General features: G+C 43.4%; 1 protein-coding gene across 1 annotated transcript in view; it reads left to right on the plus strand.

Annotated features, from left to right (window-relative positions):
* Window positions 1–27,305, plus strand: part of TXLNB (taxilin beta) — a 238,289-nt gene that overhangs the window by 54,352 nt on the left and 156,632 nt on the right. Inside the window, exon 2 of the mRNA XM_069725932.1 lies at window positions 16,175–16,593. Within this exon, the coding sequence (XP_069582033.1) occupies window positions 16,182–16,593 (412 nt within the window). The 5' untranslated portion in view covers window positions 16,175–16,181. The remainder of the gene's footprint in view (window positions 1–16,174; window positions 16,594–27,305) is intronic.

Consider the following 27,305-nt stretch of genomic DNA (forward strand, 5'->3'; position numbering starts at 1 on the left):
GAGTGAAGGGAGTTCAGGAATCTTAAGAGTGCAAATTTCACTGCCAGTAGCTCTTTCATATCGGAAGATGCTGCTCTCAGGTTGTCTGACCAGACCCCCTGAGGTATAAGATCGTTCAGATGGGCTCACCAACCCCTGGGGCTTGCGTCCGTGGTCACCACCTTTGAGACCAGAACTACCCATGGGACACCTCAGGTCAAATTGCTCATCTTCACCCACCACTCGAGTGAGAGTGCTGTGTTTGATGATAAACTGAACCGACCTTCAAAATTTCCTTCTAGTGAAATTTTATCTGACAAAATCTGCCATTGAAGTTCCCTCTTGTGTAACTGAGCCCATTGAACAGCGGGGATGCATGCTATCATGGATCCCAGAAGGGACATTGCGTCTGGTAAAGATATGGAGGGGAGATCTCTTGCCCAAGACACCAACCCCACAATCTTTTGGATTTTTTCTAAGGGTAGACGACATTCCTGATGAACAGAATCTAGTGTGATGCCCAGATATTCCTGTACCTGGCTTGGTACTAATTTGGATTTTGGCAGGTTAAGAAGCCAGTTCAAGTTTTTTAAGGAACGCATGACCTTTTCTCTAACTGAGTTTTGCAATGTTGGGGGGAGTTGCCAATTACCAGGAAGTTGTCTAGCTATGGAACGATTAGGGTGTCTTGCTCTCTTAGGTGAGCCATTACCTCCGCTACCAGTTTGGTGAACACTCGAGGTGCTATTGCCACTCCAAAGGGAAGGTGTCATGATCCCAATGGCAGGGGATCACCAAAGGACAAGCACAGATACAAACAAGCTCTAGGGCGATGGAACCTGAGCTGACCGCGACCCTGAACCTAACACACAAATAAAAGTAGCCGGGGAACGTGCCTACGATGATCCTAGACATCTCGCTCCAGCCGAAGATCTAACTTCCCCTATTAGTAGAAACACAGACCTCTCTTGCCTCCAGAGAAATCCCCCACAGAAATAGCAGCCCCCCACATATAATGACGGTGAAATGAGAGGAAAGCACATACGCAGTATGAAAACAGTTTCAGCAAAATGAGGCCCGCTAAAGCTAGATAGCAGAGGATACAAAAGTGAACTGCGCGGTCAGTGAAAAACCCTTCAAAAAACCATCCTGAAATTATTTGAACTCATGTGCCAACTCATGGTACATGAGGAGCAATTTCAGCCCACTAGAGCAACCAGCAGCAAGAATCACATATCTGCAGGCTGGACTAAAAACCAAATAAAGCAAAACACCAAAACAGGAAAATCCAAACTTAGCTTGACCAGAAGGTTCTAGGAGCAGGGAGCAGAGGTAACAAGACACACTGGATACATTGATAACCGGCGAGGAAATGCCAGCAAAGCCAGGTTAAATAGGAAACTCCCATATGCTGATGGATCAGGTGGAACCCAGAAACCCAGGAAAGACAAGTCACCCAGTACCATCAGTAACCACCAGAGGGAGCCCAAAAACAGAACTCACAACAGTACCCCCCCCTTGAGGAGGGGTCACCGAACCCTCACGAGAACCACCAGGGCGACCAGGATGAGCCCTATGAAAAGCGCGAACCAAATCATCAGCATGAACATCCGAGGCAACCACCCAAGAATTATCCTCCTGACCATAACCCTTCCACTTGACCAAATACTGGAGTTTCCGTCTGGAAACACGAGAATCCAAGATCTTCTCCACAACATACTCCAATTCTCCCTCCACCAGCACTGGAGCAGGAGGCTCAAGCGAAGGAACAACAGGTACCTCATACTTCCGCAACAACGACCGATGGAACACATTATGAATAGCAAACGATGCCGGGAGATCCAAACAAAACGACACAGGGTTAAGAATTTCCAAGATCCTATAGGGACCGATGAACCGAGGCTTGAACTTAGGAGAAGAGACCTTCATAGGAACAAAACGAGAAGACAACCACACCAAGTCACCAACAAGAAGTCGAGGACCCACGCGGCGACGGCGATTAGCAAACTGCTGAGCCTTCTCCTGGGACAACTTCAAATTGTCCACCACATGACTCCAAATCCGGTGCAACCTATCCACCACCATGTCCACTCCAGGACACTCAGAAGGTTCCACTTGACCAGAGGAAAAACGAGGATGAAACCCCGAATTACAAAAGAAAGGAGAAACCAAGGTAGCAGAACTAGCCCGATTATTAAGGGCAAACTCGGCCAGCGGCAAAAAGGTAACCCAGTCATCCTGATCAGCAGAAACAAAACACCTTAAATAAGTTTCCAAGGTCTGATTAGTTCGTTCAGTCTGGCCATTCGTCTGAGGATGGAATGCAGACGAAAAGGACAAATCAATGCCCATCTTAGCACAGAACGTCCGCCAAAATCTAGACACAAACTGGGATCCCCTGTCAGAAACGATGTTCTCAGGAATCCCATGCAAACGAACCACATTCTGAAAAAACAGAGGGACCAACTCAGAGGAGGAAGGCAACTTAGGCAAGGGTACCAGTTGAACCATTTTAGAAAAGCGATCACACACAACCCAGATGACGGACATTTTTTGAGAGACAGGGAGATCCGAAATAAAGTCCATGGAAATGTGCGTCCAAGGCCTCTTCGGGATAGGCAAAGGTGACAACAATCCACTGGCCCGAGAACAGCAAGGCTTAGCCCGAGCACAAACCTCACAAGACTGCACAAAAGAACGCACATCCCTCGACAAGGAAGGCCACCAAAAAGACCTGGCCACCAAGTCTCTAGTACCAAATATTCCAGGATGACCTGCCAACGCAGAAGAATGGACCTCGGAGATGACTCTACTGGTCCAATTATCCGGAACAAACAGTCTCTCAGGCGGACAACGATCAGGTTTACCCGCCTGAAACTCCTGCAAAGCACGTCGCAAGTCTGGGGAGACAGCAGACATAATCACCCCATCCCTAAGGATACCAGAGGGCTCAGAATTTCCAAGGGAGTCAGGCACAAAACTCCTAGAAAGAGCATCCGCCTTCACATTCTTTGAACCTGGCAGGTATGAAACCACAAAATTGAAACGAGAGAAAAACAGTGACCAACGAGCCTGTCTAGGATTCAGACGCCTGGCAGACTCAAGGTAAATCAAATTTTTGTGATCAGTCAAGACCACCACACGATGTCTAGCACCCTCTAGCCAATGACGCCACTCCTCAAATGCCCACTTCATGGCCAAAAGTTCCCGATTACCAACATCATAATTCCGCTCAGCCGGCGAAAACTTTCTAGAAAAAAACGCGCATGGCTTCATCACTGAGCCATCGGAGCTTCTCTGTGACAAAACCGCCCCCGCTCCAATCTCGGAAGCATCAACCTCAACCTGAAAAGGGAGCGAAACATCTGGCTGACGCAACACAGGAGCAGAAGAAAACCGGCGCTTAAGTTCCTGAAAGGCCTCCACAGCCGCAGGAGACCAATTAGCAACATCAGCACCCTTCTTAGTCAAATCCGTCAAAGGCTTAACAACACTAGAAAAATTAGTTATAAAACGACGATAGAAATTAGCAAAGCCCAAGAACTTCTGTAGACTCTTAAGAGATGTAGGCTGCGTCCAGTCACAAATAGCCTGAACCTTGACGGGATCCATCTCAATAGTAGAAGGGGAAAAAATATACCCCAAGAAAGAAATCTTCTGGACTCCAAAGAGACACTTTGAGCCTTTTACAAACAAGGAATTGGCCCGCAGGACCTGAAACACCTTCCTGACCTGCTGAACATGAGACTCCCAGTCATCAGAAAAAACCAAAATATCATCCAAATACACAATCATAAATTTATCCAGATATTCACGGAAAATATCGTGCATAAAGGACTGGAAGACTGAAGGAGCATTAGAAAGTCCGAAAGGCATTACCAAATACTCAAAATGGCCCTCAGGCGTATTAAATGCGGTTTTCCACTCATCACCTTGCTTTATTCGTATAAGATTATACGCACCCCGAAGATCAATCTTAGTGAACCATTTAGCCCCCTTAATGCGAGCAAACAAATCAGTCAACAATGGCAAAGGATACTGATATTTTACGGTAATCTTATTCAAAAGACGATAATCTATACAAGGCCTCAAGGAACCATCTTTTTTGGCCACGAAAAAAAAACCTGCTCCCAAAGGGGACAAAGATGGACGAATATGTCCCTTTTCCAAGGACTCCTTAACATAATCCCGCATAGCAGTATGCTCTGGCACTGACAGATTGAACAAACGACCTTTAGGAAATTTACTGCCTGGAATTAAATTTATAGCACAATCGCAATCCCTGTGAGGAGGAAGCGAACTGAGCTTAGGCTCCTCAAAAACATCCCGATAGTCAGACAAAAACACAGGAATCTCAGAAGGAGTAGATGAAGCGATAGAAATCGGAGGTGCATCATCATGAACCCCCTGACAACCCCAGCTTAACACAGACATTTTTTTCCAGTCAAGGACTGGATTATGAGTTTGTAACCATGGCAGACCAAGTACTAGAACATCATGCAAATTATACAGTACCAGGAAGCGAATCACCTCCTGATGAACGGGAGTCATACGCATGGTCACTTGTGTCCAGTACTGAGGTTTATTCATAGCCAAAGGTGTAGAGTCAATTCCCTTCAAAGGAATAGGGACTTCCAGAGGCTCCAGACTAAACCCACAGCGATTGGCAAATGACCAATCCATAAGACTCAGGGCAGCGCCTGAATCCACATAGGCATCGACGGAAATGGATGATAATGAACAAATCAGAGTCACAGACAGAATGAACTTAGACTGTAAAGTACTAATGGCAACAGACTTATCAACCTTTTTTGTGCGTTTAGAGCATGCTGATATAACATGAGCTGAATCACCACAATAAAAGCACAACCCTTTTTTCCGCCTATACTTTTGCCGTTCACTTCTGGACTGAATTCTATCACATTGCATTATCTCAGGTGACGGTTCAGACGACACCGCCAAATGATGCACAGGTTTGCGCTCCCGTAAACGCCGATCAATCTGAACAGCCATAGTCATAGACTCATTCAGACCAGCAGGCGCAGGGAACCCCACCATAACATCTTTAATGGCCTCAGAAAGGCCATCTCTGAACTTTGCAGCCAGAGCGCACTCATTCCACTGAGTAAGCACCGACCACTTCCGAAATTTTTGACAATAAATTTCTGCTTCATCTTGCCCCTGAGAGAGGGCCAACAAAGCTTTTTCAGCCTAAATCTCTTGGTTAGGTTACTCATAGAGCAAACCCAATGCCAGAAAAAACGCATCCGCATTAAGCAACGCAGGGTCCCCTGGTGCCAATGCAAATGCCCAATCCTGAGGGTCACCCCGCAGGAAAGATATAATTATCTTGACTTGCTGAGCAGGGTCTCCAGAGGAGCGAGATTTCAGAGAAAGAAACAACTTGCAATTGTTCCTAAAATTCAGAAAACGAGATCTATCTCCAGAAAAAAACTCTGGGACAGGAATTCTAGGTTCAGACATAGGAGCATGTACAACAAAATCCTGTATATTTTGAACCTTAGTGGCAAGATTATTCAGGCTGGAAGCCAAACTCTGGACGTCCATGATAAACAGCTGGGATCAGAGCCATTCAAAGATTAAGAGGAGGAGGAAGTAGCCAGGCTGCAATAAGGCTAGGCAGCAAACTCTGAGGGAAAGAGAAGGAAAAAAAAAAAAAAACTTCCTCAGACTACTTATCCTCCTACTTCAGCCAATACAATTAACACTTTGTGGTCCGGTTATACTGTCATGATCCCAATGGCAGGGGATCACCAAAGGACAAGCACAGATACAAACAAGCTCTAGGGCGATGGAACCTGAGCTGACCGCGACCCTGAACCTAACACACAAATAAAAGTAGCCGGGGAACGTGCCTACGATGATCCTAGACATCTCGCTCCAGCTGAAGATCTAACTTCCCCTATTAGTAGAAACACAGACCTCTCTTGCCTCCAGAGAAATCCCCCACAGAAATAGCAGCCCCCCACATATAATGACGGTGAAATGAGAGGAAAGCACATACGCAGTATGAAAACAGTTTCAGCAAAATGAGGCCCGCTAAAGCTAGATAGCAGAGGATACAAAAGTGAACTGCGCGGTCAGCGAAAAACCCTTCAAAAAACCATCCTGAAATTACTTGAACTCATGTGCCAACTCATGGTACATGAGGAGCAATTTCAGCCCACTAGAGCAACCAGCAGCAAGAATCACATATCTGCAGGCTGGACTAAAAACCAAATAAAGCAAAAAACCAAAACAGGAAAATCCAAACTTAGCTTGACCAGAAGGTTCTAGGAGCAGGGAGCAGAGGTAACAAGACACACTGGATACATTGATAACCGGCGAGGAAATGCCAGCAAAGCCAGGTTAAATAGGAAACTCCCATATGCTGATGGATCAGGTGGAACCCAGAAACCCAGGAAAGACAAGTCACCCAGTACCATCAGTAACCACCAGAGGGAGCCCAAAAACAGAACTCACAACAGGAAGGGCTGCAAATTCGTAATGTCTTATTACACCCTTGATTGGACTGCTACCCTGAGAAATTTTTGATAGTCTCTGTGGATGGCGACGTGATAATATGCGTCCTCTAGATCTAGCACAGCCATAAAACAGAGTGGAAACAACATTTTTACTGATGTTTTTATTGTTTCCATTTTTAATGTCTGCACTTTAAGGTGTTTGTTCAGACTCTTTAAGTTTATAATTGTCCTGTAGGACCCATCTGGTTTCTTTCTGAGCAAATGGGGAGAGTAAAACCCTTTCCCTCTTTCTTGGCGTGGAACCTCCAGAAGAACTCTCTTGCCCAACAGTCCCGTAACTCCTTGTTCCAAAGCTAGTTGTTCGTCCATTGAGGATCTCCGAGATGTTATCAGGAAGGATGGTTGAGGGAGGGTGTGGAATTTGAGCTTTAGTCTCAATTTTATTATGTCCAGTATCCAGGTTATTTTCACCCAGGCTGAGAAAAAGAGGCACAACATTCCCCCCACCTGGGGCAAGAGTTCATTGGGAGGGTTTTTTATTATCAGTGGGACTTTTGCTGAACATGAACCCTTTATTCTTATTCTTTTTGTCTTCCCATCTATCTTGTGTTCTTGGTGGCTTTCTATGGATAAGCCTCTTACTCCGAAAGGGCTGCTTGTAGGATGGGTAAGAGAGGATAGGGAAGGACTTTTTCTTATCCCTTGCCTTATCCAGGATGTCATCCTGGATGGAACGAAATAGGAAGTCTCCCTCACAGGGAATAGTACATAGCTTTGACTTGGTCTGGAGATCCCGCGGCCAACATTTAAGCCAAAGAGCGCATCTAGCTGCATTAGAAAAGACTGCTGATCTGGCAGCAAGTCTGATAGAGTCTGTGGATGCATCCGCCAGGAAAGCGGCTGCCCCCCTCATTACTGGCAAAGTGTTCAACATAATGCCTTGAGATGTTTTCCACTTAAGCTGGGACTCTAATTGATGCAGCCAGAACGTTAGGGAATGGGATGTACAGGTGGTGGCTACTGCTGGTTTTAGCCCTCCCCCGGCTGCTTCCCATGAACCTTTCAGGAATGCATCTGCCTTTTTGTCCATGGGGTCTTTTAAGACTCCCATATCCGCAAAAGGGAGCGCAAATTTTTTAGATGCCTTGGCGATGGTCACGTCTAGTTTGGGAGCTTTTTCCCAAAAAGAGCATGTCGGGTCCTCAAAGGGTGTAAGTAGGGCCTTTCTTACGGGTTTTTTCCATTCCTTTTTAATGAAGGCCTGGATTTTTTCATTAAGCGGGAAGGCTCTCCTTTTCTTTTGTTCAAGACCCCGGAACATAATATCTTTAACTGATTTTTTGGGGTGAGGATCAGTTAATCCCATGGTGTTCCTAACTGCCTTAACAAGGCTATCTGTCTCCTCTAGTGGAAAACAACTGTGACCCCCAGTGGAAGATGATGTTGATGATGAATTAGAGGTATCTGAATCCCCTTCTTCACTATCCGTGTCACTACACCTGGGTTAAGGGGACATGTGTCTGGTTTTCCTTCTCTTTTTACCATCCTGAAGGGACCTAATGGTGTTCTCCACCTGGATTTTAATTAGTGATCTAAGTTCTGTTGCAAACCCCGGCAGCCCTTCACAGACTGTCTGTTCTATACATCAGCTGCAGTCTTTTTTCCCACGTGGAGGGCAAATCTTCCCTACAGAGCACACAGATCCTGTGTTTGGATTTCCCTGAACTTTTCCTCCCCTGAAGAAAACACAAAACAGAAAAAATAGGGCCCTGTTGGACGTGAACTTTCAGGAAGATCACTCACCACCTGGCGGAACAATTAGTACCGGTTGGGGATGATCCATCTCTGCTGTAGGATTTTCCCTTATGCCGGACGCTATGCTGGAGCCTTTGTTGTGCTGGGATCCTGAGCGCCCTTTCCCGGTGGTGTCATGTTGTTGGTGGTGGAAGCCTGTTTCCCTTTCACCTGGGGCTGCCGTTTATGCTGCTGCTGCTGAGGTGGTGATCTGGACTGTGGAGATTTCAACTTTGGCAGGTCCAGATTGCTCATGGTTCCTGGGTAACAGTGGCCGAGCTCCATTAGAAGCACCAGGCCAGAGCACTGTCCCCCTTAAATAGTGCTGTGACTGGATTACCCAGTCCTGCCCCATGCCAGCGTGCCATTATCCCTGCACCTGCACGCTGACCAGCGGCTATCGCGTCAGCGCGGTTGTGCTTGCGCACTGACCGGCTTCACAGAGAGGCTTTATGGTGGCGCCAACCCCAACAAAGAGACACGCCTATCTGCGCATAGTTCCCGGATCCCCAAGAGACCCAGTGACGGCAGCCTGCGGTCTGGGGGAGGCAGCTATCTGAACCTACTTCCCACCCCCCTGGAGGGACCCCCGTGGTGGCATGCTGCTGGTGACCTGTCACCATGAAGAGGATTTTTCAGGAGAGGCGGTCTCGCGGTCCTCTTCCCTGTGCCTCTCCCTGCACACCCTAGAGGCTCGCTAACCGCAGCGGTGGTGCTTCGGGTAACCACGCCAGCCGAGGCAGGGAACCCCCGCTGCTTGGATCGGTCTGACTAGTTCCGGCATCCCACGATAATTCTAGGTAAACTTGCTGCAGGTTCCCTATCAAGGACTGGAAACCAAACTGATGCGGGAGAGAGGTACTGCCTTTTTATCTGTAGGTTTCCTGTCCTTGTCTGTCTCTTTCCATGGTGCCATCATGGGGGACAGAGAAACTACCTTTTTGAGTGTGCAAAATAAATCTTGTTTAAAAATCAATGGCCCACATTTGTAGGAGTATTTTGTAGTTTGGCAACATCTATCTAGCTATAAAAATCAAAAACCTAACCGGCACCTCCATATAATGTGAACAGGTGAAACCTGCAATGACCGCATAACATGTAAAAAAAAGAATACAGAAGCAGTCTCTAAGGGCCAAGATAAAAGCAAACACGGAATACATGAGATCTGAACTGCATTTTTGCTTAATAAAATGTAATTACAAAAAATGAAGTTCCTTAGTGCATACATTGACCAATTCATGTTTTCCCATCAACCATGGCAAGGTGACCTCCCTCTGATGGGTAACTATCCCACAAAATTTGCCTCTGTTAAGCTATAAGCCTACAATTTATATGACCAGGAAGGAACCAGCACTAATGAAAAGCACCCTTGGGTTGATGGGAGAAGAAAAGAGTCAGTCACAACCTCCAATAGTAAACTGTAAAAAACAAAAAACCTTACCAGAACTTCCATATAAATGAACAGGTGCAAGCGCAATAGCTGCATAACATATAAAAATAAGAACATAGCAGCTGTTACGCCCACAGGGAGTCATGATGTATAGTGGACTCACTAGACCACTGATCGTGCAGTGGTAGCTGTATACCCGATATTCAAGAGACAGGGGAATGAACTTCATAAAACCAAAGATATTTATTAAAGGAAGTTTAACAAAAGGGAAAAGGTGCCTGAGTGGATGACCCTCTGGATCACGACACTGTACCACGTACTGGAGCACTGGTCAAGGTATACCGCTATACAGGGATTCCCCCCATCATAACACCAGGAGGCCTTAATGCTGCAAATCCCGGGACCAGAGAGATAACCCGTACCAGACCGGATAGAAGACTGTTGAATACTGGCTCTGCCAGGGGAGAGAATCCCAGAAGTTCCATGTAATCCCAGAAAGACTGATCCAGCCAGTAGTAGTATCAAGATAGATCCCAGAGGAATCCAGCATGGGGAACTGCTAGCAGAGGATTCTGGGGAGTCAGAGATATTATAATGCAAAGCAACAGACTTCCAATCGCAAAGCACAGCAGAGTGTGGCCTGTGCAGAATGCAACAATCCTAGAGAATGAACACGTTGCCCATGCATCTCCCTTAAGGGGAGGATGCCTTTTATGCACAGAGCATCGCAGCAGAGACAACCCTAATAGAGAACAGGTGCCCTGCTGCTTTAAGTATGTGCAGGGAGCGGGGCATGCCTCCTAAGAGCATTTCCAGGAGACCTGCCAAGGGGATGCAAGTTCCTAGCAGAGAAAGGAGCCGTTGATCATCTGGAGCCACGGACAGGGTGAGCAGTACCAGTGGAGCTGCGTGATAGGTGCCCACGGCTGAGGGCGTAACAGCAGCACTCTGTAAGGGTCAAGATATATAGAAACACTGAATACACAGATACATCTTTTTTTATCCATCTATCCACATTCTGCAACAGTGAAATTGCAACACCAAATAGGTAAATAATGACTAATCTGCCGCTATCATTGAGTCCAAGACAAAAGCTTGACTTACTGTTGAAGAGACTAGATGTGACGCTAGTCACTAGTGTTCAGCATTCCGATACCGCAAGTATCGGGTATCGGCCGATACTTGCGGTATCGGAATTCCGATACCGAGATCCGATACTTTTGTTGTATCGGATATCGGTATCGGATCCACATTAATGTGTAAAATAAAGAATTAAAATAAAAAATATTGATATATTCACCTCTCCGGCGGCCCCTGACATCACCGCTGGTAACCGGCAGGCTTCTTTGTTTAAAATGAGCGCGTTTAAGACCTGCGAATGACGTCGCGGCTTCTGATTGGTTGCGTGCCGCTCATGTGACCGCCACGCGACCAATCAGAAGCCGCGACGTCATTCGCAGGCACTAAACTCCTCATTCTAGGAATTTAGCGCCTGCGAATGACGTCGCGGCTTCTGATTGGTCGCGTGGCGGTCACATGAGCGGCACGCGACCAATCAGAAGCCGCGACGTCATTCGCAGGTCTTAAACACGCTCATTTTAAACAAAGAAGCCTGCCGGTTACCAGCGGTGATGTCCAGGGGCCGCCGGAGAGGTGAATATATCAATATTTTTTATTTTAATTCTTTATTTTACACATTAATATGGATCCCAGGGCCTGAAGGAGAGTTTCCTCTCCTTCAGACCCTGGGAACCATCAGGATACCTTCCGATACTTGGTGCCCCATTGACTTGTATTGGTATCGGATATCGGTATCGGCGATATCCGATACTTTTCGGGTATCGGCCGATACTATCCGATACCGATACTTTCAAGTATCGGACGGTATCGCTCAACACTACTAGTCACTTCTCACAGCTAAGCTGCCAGTCAGAGTGGTCAGGGAGTCCAAGGTCAGAAGTCAGGAGGGTACATCATAAACAGAAGGAAGAGACAAAAGCGTAGTCAGGCAACGTTCCAAGGTCAGATGCCAGTAGGGTACATCATAAACAGAAGGAAGAGACAAAGCGTAGTCAGGTAACTTTCCAAGGTCAGAAGCCAGGAGGGTAACGGATCAGAGCTGAAGAGGTTAAACAAGCGGATGGTCAGAACGAAGTCCGAAGTCAGGCAACAGATCAAGCAAACAGAACTCAAGGTACAGGGAGCACAAAGCACAAACCTCACAAGATGAATGTACGTCTGGCAGTGGTCTGGGGGAAGCTGCTCAGTTAAGTAGGCATGCAATTACCCGGGATAGTGAACACCTGAGAGAACCGACGCCTCCCAGTCACAGATTGGCTAGTTGACCTGTCAATAAACACACCAACAGCTCAGCACGCCTCTTAACCAGATTGCATGGTCATGCTGTCAATCAAAGTACTGACAACTTCAGCACGCCCCTGTACCAGATAAGACGGCCGAGCTGTCAGTAACTGCATCCCAGACATCCTGAGGGGTGGAACCCTGACAGGTGCACAGTGTACATTAATGAGAAAAACAAATGAACTTTTATTAACAAATGGCTGCAATGAGACAAAGAGTGAAAAATTTAAAGGGGTATAAATACTTTCTGTACCCACTGTATAAAAGAGCTGGTTGCTTTTTTCACTGCCAATCATAATCTAGCAATATAGAATGTATAACTGGTGGAGAAAGGTTGAATTTATTTTACTTATGTCTTTTTGCAATCTAAGTCACTATGACTCTCAAATGACCTTATAACATGTTCAGAAAAAAATGAGCGACACACAGCAAAACCTTTTGGTTGAAACGTCTAAAGTTCCTCATTATGGGAACTTTAACTTATCTGTTATTGGAGAGGCTCTCAAGAAGTGAAAAAAAAATATTTCCTGTAGTTCAGATAAAGGAAAAACATGGATATTGTCTATTTTAACTGAAAGTTTCAAATTTTTTAACCCTTCCTTTAATTATCGTACATTTTGGGTGCGTTATAAAAATATAAATAGAGCACAATCACCCCTGGATTTCCCACCACTCTTCCATCCCACACCACTCTCATCTGGTTTGGTAGGCTACTGGCCACTGTGTTACCTCTATGGCCATCGATTGAGTTATTCAGTCATAATCCCTTTTTATTATCCATAATAAACATAACCTATGCCAAAAACAAAATGAACATATACCCTGCTGTAAGTAATTAAGTAAAAGCAATAGTGCATATAAATAACATAGAGCACTTAGTAAACACTATTTTAGCATCAAGGTGTACCCAAATCGGAATTGTCCTAACCTCTAGTATTTAAAAATCTTACCATGAGTCAAAGTGTCATCAATGAGAATAAAGGTACCTTCACACTCAGCGACGCTGCAGCGATACCGACAACGATGTCGATCGCTGCAGCGTCGCTGTGTGGTCGCTGGAGAGCTGTCACACAGACAGCTCTCCAGCAACCAACGATCCCGAAGTCCCCGGGTAACCAGGGTAAACATTGGGGTACTAAGCGCAGGGCTGCGCTTAGTAACCCCATGTTTACCCTGGTTACCAGCGTAAAAGTAAAAAAAACAAACACTACATACTTACCTACCGCTGTCTGTCCCCGGCGCTCTGCTTCTCTGCACTCCTCCTGCACTGACTGTGAGCACAGCGGCCGGAAAGCAGAGCGGTGACGTCACCGCTCTGCTTTCCGGCTGACTGACGCTCACAGCCAGTGCAGGAGGAGTGCAGAGAAGCAGATCGCCGGGGACAGACAGCGGTAGGTAAGTATGTAGTGTTTGTTTTTTTTACTTTTACGCTGGTAACCAGGGTAAACATCGGGTTACTAAGCGCGGCCCTGCGCTTAGTAACCCGATGTTTACCCTGGTTACCAGTGAAGACATCGCTAGATCGGTGTCACATCGGTGATGTCTGCAGGGAGTCCAGTGACGAAATAAAGTTCTGGACTTTCCTCAGCGACCAACGATCTCCCAGCAGGGGCCTGATCGTTGGTCGCTGTCACACATAACGATTTCCTTAACGATATTGTTGCTACGTTACAAAAAGCAACGATATCGTCAACGATATCGTTATGTGTGAAGGTACCTTAACTGTCAAGCGGGACACACAGCAAATGGGAAGCTACATAAACGTAATGTCTCGCTCGAAGAAAGGGAGACCATACCTTTACCTGCACTAAGTGCAAAAATGTGAAACTAGACTAAAAAAAATTAACTGGAGTATAAATTAGTATGCATGCCGAAACAAAATGAATATATACCCTGCTGTAAATAAATAAGTAAAAGCAAAAGTGCATGTAAATAACATATGGTTTATAAGGTTATGACCATCCCGATTTAGGTGCACCTTGATGCTGGTGCACCTTGATGCTTTTTTTTAATCAAAACCGCTGTTTATTAAGTATCCTATGCTATTTGTTTGCACTATTGCTTTTACTAATTTACTTACAGCAGGATATATGTTAATTTTCCTTCTGCATTAGGTTTTGTCTGTTTAAAGGCCAGTGTGAACATCTCTTATTTTGCATGCATACCAACTTATACTCCAGTTCCTTTTTTTCGGTTTAGTACTATTATCCATAATGTATAGTCACTTTAAATGGTTATACTAGTACTTGTTTAGATGTCTTCTGAGACATGTGATAGCTCGGTGGCTCAGTGGTTAGGACTGTCACTTTAAAGCAATGGGATCTTGGGTTCCAATACCACCAAAAACAATTTCTTTAAGAAGTTTGTATGGGTTTGTATGATCTCTGTGTTTATGTGGGCTTTTTCCCACATACTGAGAGATCATTTTGATTTTAGCCTCAAATGGGACAGTGATGATGATGTCTGTAAAGCGCTGCAGAAGATGTTTGCCCTATATAAGCAAGCATAATAAATGATTAGATATATCCAATGTAGTTCATGCTGCATGGATCTTCAATCAAGTAATCTCTGAATAGTCAATTAACGATTAACTGGATAAACTGCTTAGGCTGGATGAAATAATCATATTCTGGCTCCAAGTATTCTAGTATACCACAATCTGCTATTATCAAAGGTGAAGTGGGCTTGAGATGTTATTTCCTCTTCAGGAATGCAGGAGTAGAAATAAAGCTTTACACAATATCAATGAACAGTCCGTCTACTATGCTGACTTTCTGGGTCCTCTAGACTTGGAAAACCAGCTCTCTAATCCAAATGAAGGGGATCCTGAGAATGTGACGTCCCTATATAACATCCTTATGCAAAGTGATTTGTTTAATACAAGTAAACCCTTTAACATTATTTCTCTACGAAGGGGAGCAGAACATTTCAGATTTAATTGGGTACATGCATACCCATACATGCATACCTATACATACACAGGCATACACACTGTATATCCTCACATACTGTATACCAATATAAACAGACAAATAAAGACAATAAAATAAAATGTGAGTAAATAATGAGCTGATGACACATGTGATGAAATATAGTAAAAGCATTTGAATGGATATGAACATAAGACAGATGAACACATGAAAAAATAATGTATGATGAAATGTGAAGTGTAAAAATGAATAGAAAGCCACCAAAACAGGTCAAATCATTGGTGGACAAGTGACCAGCAAAAACAAATTGAAAGGGGAAACTAAGACCTGATAAAAGAATTTTAAAACGAAGATGGAATAAAAATAAAAATTGAAAGGCGCAACAAAATTTGCTACCGTTTATATGGAAAGAACACAAAGGATACATAAATAACGCGATACGTTAAACTATAGCAAACACCAAATGTAAACTCCCAGTGATGCAAAAGACATTGACTGGATCTTGAACAATGATTATCATGGACACAAGTCCAAGGATACTACAAGGGATGTACCTGAAATATTAAAAACATATAAAATTAGTTAAAAAGAACACCAGATAGTAACATCATAAGAACTAAATCTAAACAGATAACTATGTCTATACAGGTGAGAAAATTAGGGGTGTGAATTTGCACTACTTGACTATTAAAAATAGACTAAACTTACTGATATCGATACATTCTGCTGAGGGAAGAATTAGAACTCTAATAACACTTCTTTATTCTAGAACTTTTTGTAAAGTCATTCCACAGTAGGTCGTTTGCCCCCTACATATCTCGTGCCTCTAACGCTGACTATAAGCTTAACAATCGGTATCTAAATTCAAAATTATTTTATTAACATTACCAATATTTGCTATGTCCATTGTTCTGACTGAGAAATTGCTACTATTGGTCAGATTCGTTATTGCACTATAATTTCAGTATTTTATTTATTATTATTTGTTCCCTCTTTAGTTATCTGTTTTTTTCAGAAAAATCATAATTTTGCAAACTTTTTATTGAAATAGAAAGCCTCCATTCACTTCAAACCATCTGTAAATGTCATATCTGCCAAACTATATCCCATATTTATACGTTTTACTGGACTTTTCAGCTTCTGCCTGACACTGAGTGTTCCCTATAATATCTTCTTTCAAAAAAGATATAATTTGGTGTAAACTGAATAATGTCATATATCATCTTTTTTTCTAGGTACAATATGCAGAACAACAATGACAGTGAGAATGGTCACAATAAGCCAGATAATCAGGATTCTGTAAATATCCCAGTTTCTCCTGATCAAAAGAACTTATCACCTCTTGATGAAGAGTCACAACAAGTAACCGATTTGAAACCTAGTGAAGGTGACACAAGTGGACCAGCTGAGAATGACATTTCAGATGAACTGAGCCGGCAGCTGGAAGATATAATTCAGACTTATGCCTCTTCTGATTCTGTGAGTGTTGAGAATGAGAACGCTGGTTTTCCAATCAAAGAAGAACAATTGCATGATGATGGAGATACTGAGGATGCAAATTCAGAGGAACCGAAAGAATCAGTTTCTTCATCAGCCAAAGACTCTGCATCAAATAAAGACCAAAAACAGGATAAGAAAATGTTAAAAGGCCTAGGTATGTGATTACATTTTAAACAATATTTTCATCTGCTCTAAACTAATTCAGAATTTCATAGTTTTAAGATATGTAAGGAGACCATCAAGTTCAACCTTTAACCTAATGTGTTTATCCCAGGAAATGTAAAACCCCATGAGGACAGGAATAAGATTTCTGAAGTTAGGAATGACTACAGGTCTTCATAAATTAGGCAAGCTGTGGTTTTATGCCACCATTGCACCATTGTACCACCCAAGCTCCACCCATTGAAACTGGCATGAAAATACTAACAGTCGCAAAATTTTTGCAACTTTTCAAAGTCCTTGACAGCCATAGTGTTCCAATCACTGCCTCCATTCTGCAAAAACTTAAGTTAAATCACATATGCTAATTAGAGTGCTTAGCAGGGGCGTAATGATCACTGTCACAGGGATTGAGAGGAGAGGTCCTAAGGAGGAGGGAGCCTGTCAGTGGTCAGCAATATTATCAAGTGGCTGTGCATTATTCGGAAACACATCTAGTTGAAAACTATTTTGGAGCAGAGAGACACTGGCTTACTACACCTCACTAACTATACAGCAGAAGGCCTTTCAGTGGCCCGCAATTGCAGAGAACACATGCATACCATCTGAGACAGTCCAATGACTGAACTTCATTGCACCACCTGAGTCTATAGAAAAATCAAGATCAAACCGCTCATTGTGGGCTTAGTGACAGGTAAGAGATTGGGTTGTTTTTTTGGACCAAAAAGGGGGACAACATTCATATATGGGCCACAAAGGGGGACAATATTAAGGTATCAAGGATGGCACCAGAGAGATCACACAGAATCCCAGTGCTGCCACCACATGTGATGAATCCGCACCTTGCCACCCCATCTGATGTCACTATTACATCAGAGGGATCACGCGGTACAGTTTTCACAATTGCACGAACATGACGTTCCACGTTATGCTCATGCCCAGACTGTTTAGCATGAGTGTGGATCATGGCCCCTCTGTGCTACGGGCCAGTCTTCCCCGCAGGAACGTAACTAACCTTGGTGTTCACTGGAGCCTCTAGTGGTGAGGTCAGGCTTGCGTGGCATGTAGCTGCCAGGTAACACTCCAGGACGGTGTCTGGCAGTAGCAGCTGACCCACAAGGGGTCAGGACACTGTATCGACAGGCGCAGGCAGGTACAGTAGGTGTACTGTCTGGCTCAGCTAATTCATAGACAGACAGATACCAGCAGCCATGGCTGATAAGCAGACAGGCACTGGCAGATACGGGTGATGTACAGGAAGGCGGGTACAGGCAGACACAGATGATCTAATGACAGCCAGGCAGGCACGGTTGACACACTGGCAGGCGAGCGGGCATGGCTGATACACTGGCATGCAGGCTGGCACAGCTGATATACAGGCCAGTTCAGACTGGAGGGACAGGAACAGTTTCAGGAAGGACTGGGTCACTGGCAGGTATGACTGAAATACAGGAATGGGTAGAACCCAGTTCAGACTGGATGCACAGGAAATGTTTCATAAAGGACTGGGAGACTGGCAGGTATAACTGGAATACAGGAACGAGTAGGACCCAGTTCAGACTGGACGAGTGGAAACAGGTTAAGGAAGGGCTTGCTCACTGGCAGGTATGACTGGAATACAGGAATTGGCAGGGCCTAGTTCAGACTGGGGGGACAAGGAACCGCAGATGCAACCAAGCCGTAAACCGCAGATGCGGTCAAGCAAGAAACCACAGATGCGGTCAAGCAAGAAACCGCAGATCAAGTCAAGCAGGAAACCATAGACATGGTCAGGCAGGAAACCACAGATGCGGTCAAGAGGGAAACCACAGATGTGGTCAGGCAGGAAACCACAGATGTGGTCAGGCAGGAAAGCGCAGACGCGGACAGGCAGGGAACTGCAGATAGATAGGGAACTGCAGACAGATAGGGAACCACAGATGTGGACCGGTGAGACATGACATGGTTCACATGGAATGAACAGGAACAGGTAAGAACAGGACAATTACAAGGACAAGTACACAAAGGGTAGACAGGATCAAGTTCACACAAGACCAAAATAAAGACAGGTACACACAGGACCAGATTGACAAAGGGGACTTACAATGAAGTAGCAAGTGTACACACAGATCTCTAATGTTTCACAGCGACAACAGAATAGGGATAGGTACTGGTTCAGACACTGCAGATTTTTGACATAGGTATTGGTTCAGACATTGCAAGTATTAGACATAGGTACAGGTTCAGACACTGCAGGTCTAGCAATAGGTACTGGTTCAGACACTGCAAGTTTATCAATAGGTACTGGTTCAGACACTGCAGGTTTAGGAATAGCCTACTTTGTGGTGTTACCATGGAGTCCTACTTATGGACACTTGTTTGGTAGGTCGGTGCTTTATTTAGGCTAGGCCTATTGTGGCCCTTTTTTGCATACAGCACTTTACTACGTGTGATCATTGGGGGGTTTTGTGCATGCTTCCCGTTTGGGGAGCATCATTTGTGGGTTTGGGATGGGGGTTTTTGTCAGTATTTCCTAGGCATTCATCTTGTTCTTGTTACTACGTAATGTTAGTTGCTATTGAATTTTATGTTGGATTATGAATTATTTATGGAATAAACATTTTTTGATATTATGTTCATCGATGCTCTGTTTTTTCTCCTTAAATTAAGGTTTAGGAATAGGTACAGGTACAAACTCAGCAGGTTTAGGAAAAATCCAAACTTAGAGAAAAACAGGTTCAGGGATTGATCCTAATTCAGACAATGACAGATACATGTACAGGTTCAGGGTTCAGGCCTTGGTATTGAGACCCCAGGGAGACAGAAACAGGAAAGGTTAGATGCAGGTACAGATTCAGGGTTCAGGCCTGGGTATACAGACCTAGGGAAACAAGTTCAGGCAAGATCAGAAACAGGAAAGGACCTGGCAACTAAGTAGTTACACACGTACTGAAAGAGAATGTTGCTCAGTCACCTGCCTTAAGTACCAAGTGCCTCTCAGCAACAGGCTGGGGACACATTAGAAGTGCAAGAACTGTCTCTTTAAGAATCAGGAAGTTCCCACTCATGCACCCTAAGCATGCAGCCAAGAAACATGCACAGCCAGTAGAGGACGCAGAGCTTAGAGAACACAGCAAGCAGAGGACAAAGAGCTCAGTGAACAGCCTGGGGTGGTGAGTACGTCAGTGTCCCTGCATGGTGGGGGATGGGAAGCCATATGGAGACACAGGAGGTGGTCCACCCAGCCTAGGGAGGCACGGGGAGTAGAGGATGTGGCCCATGCAGTCACTGATGTGGCACTACACTGGCTCACAGCCCTGACAGGCTGAGAGGCCCCTTTCACTAGCACCAGTGAAACAGCCCCTGGTCAACCCGGTAGGACTGCCACCAGTTCCTCATTAGATATAAGCCAGGTTGATTAATGGAATTGTGTTGGGCCAGAAACCAGCTCCAGTAGCATGAAAAGTTCAGCCGAAAATACAGACATGTAAATTTGTGGGTCGAGATAAAAGAGCAACCCAAGATTAAATTATATATTTAATCTCCTTAGGGGCACACTAGACAAAACACTATATACACAATGGTTATAAATATACAATGGTCAGATGTGCAAATAGTGGTAGTACAAATTATGTAGAAGATAAGAGTCAGTTGCCAGTCAGATGAAAGTCCTGGCTTGTGGGGAGGGGCTGCCATATGGGAGGATGGTGGTCCCTTCTGTTCCTTGACTTCTTCCCACATGATATGTTATTGTGACCGCCCCAGAAATCTATATGCCATGCCTTACACAAGTAGATGGGTAACCAGTGCAATGACAGGCACTGGGTAGAGGCATCAGTGTAATGGCTGGTGAGGAATATGATCCTGGCTGCAGCATTCAAGACAGATTGGAGAGATGAGAGTTTGGTGACCCAAAGAATACTGCTAAAGAAACATTCAAGGGGTTTAAGAGGAAACATGTAAATGTCTTGGAGTGGCCTAGTCAAAGCCTAGACCTTAGTCCAATTGAGAATCTGTAGTCAGACTTGAAGATTGCTGTTCACCAGAGGAAACCATCTAACTTGAAGGAGCTGGAGCTGTTTTGCCTTGAGGAATGGGCAATAATCCCAGTAGCAAGATGTGTAAAGCTCATAGAGACTTATTTAAAGTGACTTGCAGCTTTAATTACCACAAAAGGAGGCTCTACAAAGTACTGACTTTAGGGGGGGGGATATGTGCACTGTTGCTATGGCAGAGTATGCAAAACCATTGGGCAAAATGGTGCACTGAACCTTAATGACTACACCATCGGCACACCAAGCACTGTAATTAGCATACTTGATCAAAGTGCTATCCACCCTTATTAACACCTTTTCGACCTCTGACCAGATAGTATGTCCTATGTCAGAACTCCCCGCTTTGATGCGGGCTCTGGCGGTGAGCCCGCATCAAAGCCAAGACATGTCACCTGTTTTGTACAGCTGACATGTGCCCGCTATAGCGGCAGGTGGAATCGCGATTCACCCGCTGCTATTAACTAGTTAAATGCCACTGTCAAATGCTGACATCAGGCATTTAACTAGCGCTTCCGGCCATCGGGCCGGAAATGCGCACATCACTGACCCCTGTCACGTGATTGTGGGTCAGCGATGCGTCAGCTTGACAACCAGAGGTCTATTGAAGATCTCTATGGTTGTTGATGCCAGATTGCTGTGTGCGCCACCCTGTGGTCGTCGCTCATAGCAATGCAGTAAATCTACTACATAGGAGCGATCTGAGCCTCCAATGCAGCCTATTGAAGCATGGCAAAAGTAAAATAAAAATGTTTAAAAAAAATAAAAAAAAATCTACAAGTTTAAATCACCCCCCTTTTGTCCCATTCAAAATAAAACAATAAAAAAAAAAAACAAACCTACACATATTTGGTATCGCGCATTCAGAATCACCCGATGTATCAATAAAAAAGGATTAACCTGATCGCTAAACGGCGTAGCGAGATAAAAATTTGAAACGCCAGAATTACATTTTTTTGGTCGCCTTGACATTGCATTAAAATGCAATAACGGGCAATCAAAGGAATATATCTGCACCAAAATGGTATCATTTAAAACGTCAGCTCGGCAAGCAAAAAATAAGCCCTCACCCAACCCAAGATCACGAAAAACAGAGACGCTACTGGTATCGGAAAATTGCGCAACTTTTTTTTTTGCAAAGTTTGGAATTTTTTTTTACCACTTAGATAAAAAAATAACCTAGACATGTTTGGTGTCTATGAACTCTTAATGACCTGGAGAATCACAATGGCAGGTCAGTTTTAGCATTCAGTGAACCTAGCAAAAAAGCCAAACAAAAAACAAGTGTGGATTGCACTTTTTTGCAATTTCACCGCACTTGGAATTTTTTTTCCTGTTTTCTAGTACACGATGTGCTAAAACCAATGATGTTGTTCAAAAGTACAACTTGTCCCACAAAAAATTAGCCCTCACATGACCATTTTGACAGAAAAATTAAAAAAATTATGGCTCTGGGAAGGAGGGGAGCAAAAAACGAAAATGCAAAACCGAAAAAAGCTGAGTTCATGAAGGGGTTAAATATAACCCCCACACTGTCCTTCTTTATTAGCTGTAACTGGCACACTCTGACATTTTTAGCTGTAGCCACCACATTGTCTACCGTTATTAGTTATAACCATCACACTGTTCTCCCTTGTTAGCTATAACCGACACATTGCCACTCTTTTTAGATATAACTGCCACACTGTCATTCCCTATTAGCTATAACCACCACATTGCCATTCAACGTGGCAGAACATTCCTCAAACAACCATTAATAACCTCTTTGATGGCGTGCCAAGGCGAGTAAGTTCAATTCTGCATTTGGCACTCATACTCAATAGTGAGTAAATCAGGATATTTTGAAAATGTTGTTTCTAGTATTTTCCTCATTTGCATATCATTAACATTGTCTATCGAACCTGCGATTTCCATAATTTAATGACTTTTCCTTTTTGGTGTTGCAATTTCAATGTTTAGGAGTGTATAACATACAGTAATGTTCAAAATAATAGAAGTGTATTCAAAAAGATGAGTTAAACACAAAAACGTTATGCTAGTTTTTATTTCCATGCTTTGGGAACATTGGACACTGTTTTTAATTCAAAACATAAAGAGAAATGTATATAATTTTTAACTACTTTACAGAAAATAACAAAAATGAACATTGTTCTAAAAAATAGCAGTGTCTGCATTTGTCTTTACAACTTCACAACATGTACTTTTTTGTGTATTTAGCATTCATGTGAATCATTAACCTAATAGTTAGTTGTATACTCACAGTTTTTTAGAACTGCTTCACATCTATATTGCATAGAGTCAACCAACTTTAGTCATCTATCAGCTGTTATTCCTGCCCAGGATGCTTGGACTATATCCCACAATTGTTTTGGTATTTGTTAGCTTTACCTCAGAAATGGCATTTTTAATGTCACCCCACAAGTTTTCTATCGGATTAAGGTTCGGGAATTGGGCTGGCCACTCCAAAACCTCAATTTCCTTGGACTGGCACCTGGCGTTCATTGGGAGCCAAGCCTAGCCTCACCATCAGGGGCTGTAGTGAACAGTTTGGTGCTCACGTAATCATGCCCCTCCAGGCTCTCCGTGGTCCGTGGCACAGTGGTTCCACAAACCACGTCCGTGGCACAGTGGTTCCACAAACCACGTCCGTGACACGGTGCATACCCTTTTTTTGACAATTGGACTTTGCATGGACTTCTTGCTAAAAGACTAGCTTCACACAGGCGTCTTCACAGTACTCACAGGGAACTTGAGACTGACTTTGATCATCCTGGAGCTGATCATTGGCTGAGCCTTTGCCATTCTGGTAATGCTTCCATCCATTTGAATGGTAGTCTTCCATTTTCTTCCACATCTCTCTGATTTGACTTTCCATTTTAAAACATTGCAGATCATTTTAGCTGAACAGCCTATCGATGTCTGCACTTCTTTATAAGTTTTACCCTCTCAAATCAACTTATTAATTAAAGTACGCTCTTCTGAATAATCTCGAGCCATATTTCTCAGGCTTTCAAGGATAAATGCATGTACAACATGTCCTGGTTTTACCCTTAAATAAGGGCCACCTGATTCACATCTGTTTCTTCACTGAATGACTGACCGCACTAATTGAACTCCACACTGCTATTATTTTGAACACAACCCCTTTCAATTATTCTAATACACGTACTCAAACAACCTGCAGATCATGAATGCTGAGTCTGTTGGTTTTCTTAGAATCTAATGCACCAACTGGTAAATTGTTTGACATGCGGTGATATAATTTATACCAAAAACAGTGTTAAAGGGACACTGTCACCTGAATTTGGAGGGAACAATCTTCAGCCATGGAGGCGGGGTTTTGGGGTTTTTGATTCACCCTTTCCTTACCCGCTGGCTGCATGCTGGCTGCAATATTGGATTGAAGTTCATTCTTTGTCCTCCGTAGTACATGCCTGCACAGTCTGCAATCTTGCCTTGCACAGGTGTGTACTATGGAGGACAGATAATGAACTTCAATCCAATATTGCAGCCAGCATGCAGCCAGCGGGTAAGGAAAGGGTGAATCAAAAACCCCAAAACCCCGCCTCTATGGCTGAAGATTGTTCCCTCCAAATTCAGATGACAGTGTCCCTTTAACTCTGATTAGTCATATTGGACTGCTATTATTTTGAACACTACTGTAAAAATGTGCTTTGTGTTTTTAGTACAGAGCTGTGGAGCAATATGCTCTGTAAATCTGCCCTACTGTGATATGTCATATATAGACATAATATATATCTATATATATAATTGCCTAAGGGTTTTTCCGTCTGTCTGTCTGTCTTTCTGTCTGTCTGTCTTTCTGTCCTGGAAATCCCGGCTCTCTGATTGGTCGAGGCCGCCAGGCCTCGACCAATCAGCAACGGGCACAGCGACGATGATGTCATAAAGGACGTAGAAATCCCGCGTCTGATTGGTCGAGGCCTGGCGGCCTCGACCAATCAGCAACGGGCACAGCGACGATGATGTCATAAAGGACATAGAAATCCCGCGTCTGATTGGTCGAGGCCTGGTGGCCTCGACCAATCAGCAACGGGCACAGTGACGATGATGTCATAAAGGACGTAGAAATCCCGCGTCTGATTGGTCGAGGCCTGGCGGCCTCGACCAATCAGCAACGGGCACAGCGACGATGATGTCATAAAGGACGTAGACATCTCACGTTTCTGATTCAGCGACGGGCACAATATCGACGTAGATGTCATAATGGTTGCCATGGCGACGATGATGTCATAAAGGTTGCCTCGACCAATCAGCGACGGGCACAGTGTGCCGCGAATTCTGGAATCATCATTGTTTATATACTACAGGGACATGCATATTCTAGAATACCCGATGCGTTAGAATCGGGCCGCCATCTAGTATATATATATATATATATATATATATATATATATATATATATAGCTTCCTCTATTTTAATGATTACTAAATTATTATGCCAATCGTAGGTTCACTTATCTTGAATAAAAAGATATTTAATTATTATTAATTATATTAATTTGACTTCATTTCATTTCTAATACACGGTGTGTTAGGAAACTTAGAGAAGAACCTATTCTAACATTACCATTTCTCACGATAGCACACAGTTATTTTATCCCACTTGTTCCCTTTCCAAATTAAGTTTTCTATCAATTAGAGAAAGGAACCAACTATAATATTAAAAGCAGAAGCCTTAGTGGAATGTAGAGTTAATCTCTGTCACTGTGTTTTGTCTAGAGACCTCCTTGGATTTTTTTCTGGAATCTTTTTTTATGCTTGATAATCATAGACCATTATGAAGACTCAAGTCATAAACATTTCTTGCACATATTCAGCAGATGTGAGTCTTTTTATGCCTGCTCATTAGATTTGCAAATGAATCCATGGATTACCCAAATTCATGGTTTCCATGGGTATGGTAATAAGGCTTTTTCTTCTTTTCTTCTGTGAAGCTAAATAGTTAGAGCACTGTATTCTTCGATATGTCACAGTAAGTGGAATAATTGATTTCATTCATGCAGAACAGGAGCATGGCATAAGTGTGCATGTTTTCAAAGATGGCCATGTCCAAGTCTAACACACGTTACAAATGATTATTGATATATTATACTGAAATACAAAAGATGCATTCAATTTAACATTAATCTTTCAGTCAAATAAACATATGGGCATATCTTCTCTAAATTATTATCACCTTCAATGATGATTCTATCATGAAAATGCATGTTTTGTGAATTTTACAGTCTTTGGGTTATTTCTTGTACAACCTTTTTGTGTGATCATTTGAAATTGTATCTGTTGTTCTAATTGAAATGACTCCTCGTCGTGAACATTCAATAGGCTTTTCCCTATGTTCAGACGAATAAAATAAATTCTTTATGAGTTTATTGGTCTCCTTGTCATAGGACTTCACATTCACTGCTGTGCTACGCGATAAGCCAGACCCTCACGGACAGATGTCTATAATCTCCATGCTATGTTTCGTACCTTCCATCGGAGGTATACATAGGGAGAGAGGACTCTCCCATTCAGAAATTCCGGGAGAGTCTATAAAAATAAGGCATTTTTTTCCCATGTCCGTAAAAAAAATTGTGTCTGTGATTTTTCTAAAGCTGTAGAGACTTTTACAGATTTTTATTACTTTACTAATAACCAGTTATGAGCAAATTTGTTCAGAAAACCATCGCTAAACATAAGTTCGACATGAATAGGGCACATTCGGATTCGTGATCGGAAACACAAGCAAAATTTTATAAAATCGCAAAAAATAGGTAGCATTCGGTAAAAGTGCGGGAACATATTTGCGTTGCCACAAAAGTATTTTCAGCACTTTAGCAAAGATAATGGTGGTGTATCATGAGCGGCGGTGGCACGTGTTTGATGATGAGAGGGGGTTTGCAGAGCTTAGAGGTGTGGCATTCTTGTAAACAGTCTATTTTTTTTCCTTAACCCCTTCAAGACCCAGCCTATTTTGACCTTAAAGACCTTGCCGTTTTTTGCAATTCTGACCAGTGTCCCTTTATGAGGTAATAACTCAGGAACGCTTCAACGGATCCTAGCGGTTCTGAGATTGTTTTTTCGTGACATATTGGGCTTCATGTTAGTGGTAAATTTAGGTCAATAAATTCTGCATTTATTTGTGATAAACACGGAAATTTGGCGAAAATTTTGAAAATTTCGCAATTTTCACATTTTGAATTTTTATTCTGTTAAACCAGACAGATATGTGACACAAAATAGTTAATAAATAACATTTCCCACATGTTTACTTTACATCAGCACAATTTTGGAAACCCCCAAGTGCTTCATAGAAGTTTATAATGCAGAGCCGTGAAAATAATAAATACGTTTTCTTTCCTCAAAAATAATTATTTAGCCCAGAATTTTTTATTTTCCCAAGGGTTACAGGAGAAATTGGACCCCAAAAGTTGTTGTCCAGTTTCTCCTGAGTACGCTGATACCCCATATGTGGGGGTAAACCACTGTTTGGGCACACGTCGGGGCTCAGAAGGGAAGTAGTGACTTTTGAAATGCAGACTTTGATGGAATGTTCTGCGGGTGTCACGTTGCGTTTGCAGAGCCCCTGGTGTGCCTAAACAGTAGAAACCCCCCACAAGTGACCCCATTTTAGAAACTAGACCCCCCAAGGAACTTATCTAGATATGTGGTG

The sequence above is a fragment of the Ranitomeya imitator genome, chromosome 5 (genome assembly GCF_032444005.1).
Source record: "Ranitomeya imitator isolate aRanImi1 chromosome 5, aRanImi1.pri, whole genome shotgun sequence".
Lineage (NCBI taxonomy): Eukaryota > Metazoa > Chordata > Amphibia > Anura > Dendrobatidae > Ranitomeya > Ranitomeya imitator.